The sequence below is a fragment of the Ursus arctos genome, unplaced genomic scaffold (genome assembly GCF_023065955.2).
Source record: "Ursus arctos isolate Adak ecotype North America unplaced genomic scaffold, UrsArc2.0 scaffold_6, whole genome shotgun sequence".
Lineage (NCBI taxonomy): Eukaryota > Metazoa > Chordata > Mammalia > Carnivora > Ursidae > Ursus > Ursus arctos.
In genome coordinates this window covers 85,537,547-85,540,996 of record NW_026623078.1, presented here as the reverse complement: position 1 = coordinate 85,540,996, position 3,450 = coordinate 85,537,547, and the positions used below count along the sequence as shown (strand labels likewise).

The 3,450-nt window shown below is 62.5% G+C and overlaps 1 protein-coding gene across 1 annotated transcript; it reads right to left on the bottom strand.

Moving 5' to 3' along the window:
* Positions 1-1,344: 1,344 nt before the first annotated feature.
* Positions 1,345-2,960, bottom strand: LOC113247696 (lymphocyte antigen 6H-like). Its single transcript, XM_057307834.1, has 4 exons — positions 2,783-2,960; positions 2,596-2,652; positions 2,302-2,421; positions 1,345-2,005 (listed from the first exon to the last, which is right to left on the bottom strand). The coding sequence occupies exons 2-4, from the start codon at positions 2,645-2,647 to the stop codon at positions 1,761-1,763; spliced, it is 417 nt and encodes a 138-aa protein (XP_057163817.1). The 5' UTR covers positions 2,648-2,652; positions 2,783-2,960; the 3' UTR covers positions 1,345-1,760.
* Positions 2,961-3,450: the final 490 nt, after the last annotated feature.

Here is a 3,450-nt window from a genome sequence, read left to right as displayed (position 1 = left end):
GGGGGCTCTGGCTGCGCCTACCGCCGCGGCAGGGGACAGGGCCCGGCTGCGTCCCTTGGCCTGTGCCGGCCCACGTGGAAGGCCCTGGTCACCGCAGAGTGGATTCACTGCGGCAGGCCAGGGGGTGGGCCCTTGCCCAAGGTCACCGGGGGACAGCAGGGTGAGGTCAGGAGGTGGGAGATGGCCCACAAAGCACCCCCTGCCCCCCCCGGAGTCCCCCCCACTGCATGGCACGGTCGGTATGTCGCTCTGGGGGTGTGGAGTCGGGGTGTATGGTTGTGGCTGGCACCATGGGGGGGGGTGAGTTGGGAGATGCTGGAAGGAGGGGCGTTGGGGAAGAGGCATCACATTTCCAGACCGCAGAGACCCTGCTCTGCCCCCAAGACCTGTCCCTGTGGGGCTGGTTTCCCCTTCCCCAGGCCCTGTACTTCCTTCAGCAGCCCCTAGCCTTGTTTGGGGGTGAGGCTGGGTCTGCCAGTCTTTTCCGCTCGGAAGCAAAGGGGCCAGAGGGAGACGTCACTTGGTCGGCTCCGGGGGGGCACAGAGGTCACATGTGGGCCAGGGTGGCACTTCTGGTTCCTTGTCTTTGGCACAGACTGGCATGAGGCTCCCTGTGCCTCAGTTTCCCTGCTTGTGAAGGGAAGGCTCTGCCCTGGTCTCCAGGCCCTGCAGACCCGAGACTGACAATCCCGTGGAGTTCCCAGAGCCGCACTGGGGGTTTGCTGGACCGGGCGGGGAGGGAGGGGGCTTTTCTTCCGGGAAGAGGTGACTGGGGGGACCTAGGGAGGAGATGAAGCTCTGGGCTTTCCATCCCATGCGGAGGAGCTGGTCCTGTGGGCTGCGGGGGTGGGGGGGCTCTGAGCTCTGGGGTCACCTTTGGGGGCAGGAGCTCGAGGGGAAGAATGTGTGAAAGAGGAAATGTGTAAAAGAGGAATCGTGTGAAAGAGGACATGTGTGAAAGAGGAAATGTGTGAAAGAGGAAAGGAAGCAGCCAAGACCCCCTCTTCCATCATCACCACCACCTACCTCTGCTGAAGCCCCCCCCCCCACCAGCGCATCAGCCACCGGAGGCCCTGGGCAGAGGCTCCGTATGGAGGCTTCCCGCAAGAGCTGGGGGGGAAGGTAGCGTGCGTTGGAGGAAACGCTTCATGGGGACAAGGGGGAACCCCCACCCAGCTGAGCAGAGCTAACCCCTCCAGAAGTGACCACTGCTCCTAGCCCCTGGGACCATGGTCACTCGCCTGGCTGAGGGAAAACCAAGCGGTAGTTCCGTGTCCCTCCCAGGCAGGCCCCAGGGCCACCCACCCTCCCCTAGGGGGCCGAATGGCAAGCAGAGAACAGGAAGATATGGAAAGGGTTTATTTTCTCCTTGCGCTGGCTGGCACATGGGGAGCAGGACCCCGGGCTGGGCTGTGGGCTTTGCTCTCCTACAGGCCCGTCTGGTCAGAGCGCAGCAGTGTCTGCAGCTTGGGGCGGTGGTTCGCTGATGGTGTTTGCAAAACGGGCTGGGCTTGTTGGCAGAGCGGGGTACTGGGGGCCTGAGGCTGGGGCTGGCCAGGTGGGTTGGGCGGGAGTGGCCGAGGGTCTGCAGAGTCTGTGCGTGGGGATGCATGTGTGTGGACGGTGTGTGTGTGTGTGTGTGTGTGTGTGTGTGTGCGCGTGTGCGTGTGCAAGGGTGGGACAGCGAGCTTGCTTCACGTGCCTGCTGCGTGACTCTGTTCAGGACGACGCCCTGCTTTCTGTGCTGGAGTCAGGGCTGCTCACAGCAGGGCCCAGAGGAAGATGAGCCCTAGGCTGAGCAGGAGCCCCCCGCCAGGGCCCAGGGGCAGTGTGCCCCCATTACAGAGGTCCCTTTCACAGCACCTCAAACCCTGCACTTCAAGCTTCGTTAGGCCCAGCAGGCCCAGATTGCCGGGGCCGCTGCTCTGGGAAAGCTGCTGCAGTATGCGGGAGACTTCCTCACAGGAGGGGGCACACCCCTTCTGCTGGTACTTCACCCGATTTCCTGTGGGCAAGAAGGGAGGAGCCTGGCATGAGAGGCCCCCGTCCGCTCTCAGCCTCCTGGGGTCTTCCCTGGTCACCCGCTCCCTGGGGGCACTTGGCCATCCATCCCTCTGCTGGAGTCCCATCCCGCCCCCTCCCTGAAAAGGCCTCTGGAGGACGCCCCGCTCCATGTGGATGGGGAAGTTGAGGCAGGCTGGAGAGTGGCCCCTGCCAAACCCACACTCCTCTGAGAGGCTGGGGGAGCCTCAGAGCAGAGCTCCTTGAACTGCCCCCTCCCTCCGAGTGCTGGGCACTCACCGTCGTCCAAGGTCAAGGTTATGTCACTAGTGTAGCAGACGCCCTGCATCAGACACTGGGAGGGCTGGCACGGGCTGCTGTTCTCCACTTCAGCACAGCTGTAGCACTGAAGGCTCAGGGCTGGCCAGCGGGCCCGCAGGAAGGATGCAGTTAGACCCCTTCAGGCCAGAGCCACAGCTCGAGGGCCCCTTCCCACCCTCTGGGTGCCTGGAGGACCGACCCCTCCCATGTGCACACACGGCCCCTCACAGGGGATTCCCGGCCATGCCCCCCAGCACGGCCCTGGCTGCTCACCACACTCCGAGCACAGCAGGACGGCCAGCAAGAAGGGATGGATGTGTCTCATGGCTCCTGGAGAGGACACGATGTGGGAGGTGCCTGCGGGGTGCCCCAGGTTCAGGCTGCTGCCTCCCTTCCCCAGACCCTGGCCCTCCTTGGCTGAGCCCTCGCCAGGCAGCCGGCTCCCTCCTGCCTCACTCACCTGCTAGCGTCAGGTCCCCTCCGGTGCGCTGGCAAGGAGCTGCTTCTCCTGAGGCCCACGAAATCCTCCCCCAGCATCCTGTGCCCCACCAGGAGGAAGCTGGGGCCGGGCTCTCCTGCCGCCCTCCTCTTCCGGAGTAGCTGTCACCCCCCAGGCGGGATCCTGAGTCCCAGGCCAGGAGGGGGCCTCACCTAGTCAACCAACAGTGGCTTTGGGGAAATTCCAGGAGAAAGTTGGGTGCCCCCCCCCCCCCGTTTCTGGCTCCACTTCCAGAGGTCTCTCTGAGGCCATGGGGCCCTCCCCAGCTGTAAAGCTGAGACCTCTCCATCTGTCTCTCTTCCCGCCCTGGCCCCCACCCCCCAGGTCCATAAGCCTGTCCTATCCTCTGTGCATTCTCCCCAAAAAGTACCCCTCAAAATCACAAAAGCAGAAAAAATTTTTTTGAATGTTAAATACATTGTTGTTTTTTTTTTTTTTCTGCTGCCCTTGATAGACTCGTAGTAATGGGTGTCGAGCAGCTCCTTTCTACGTACTCTTGTTCTTGGGTGGATTTACAATTTTTATAATCTTAGACACCCCACGGACGTAGCAGTAGCTTATCGGACTAGCAAACTCAGGATAAAGATGTGTGCTCACGTCAGACTTCAGGCCGACAACTCAGGAGACAA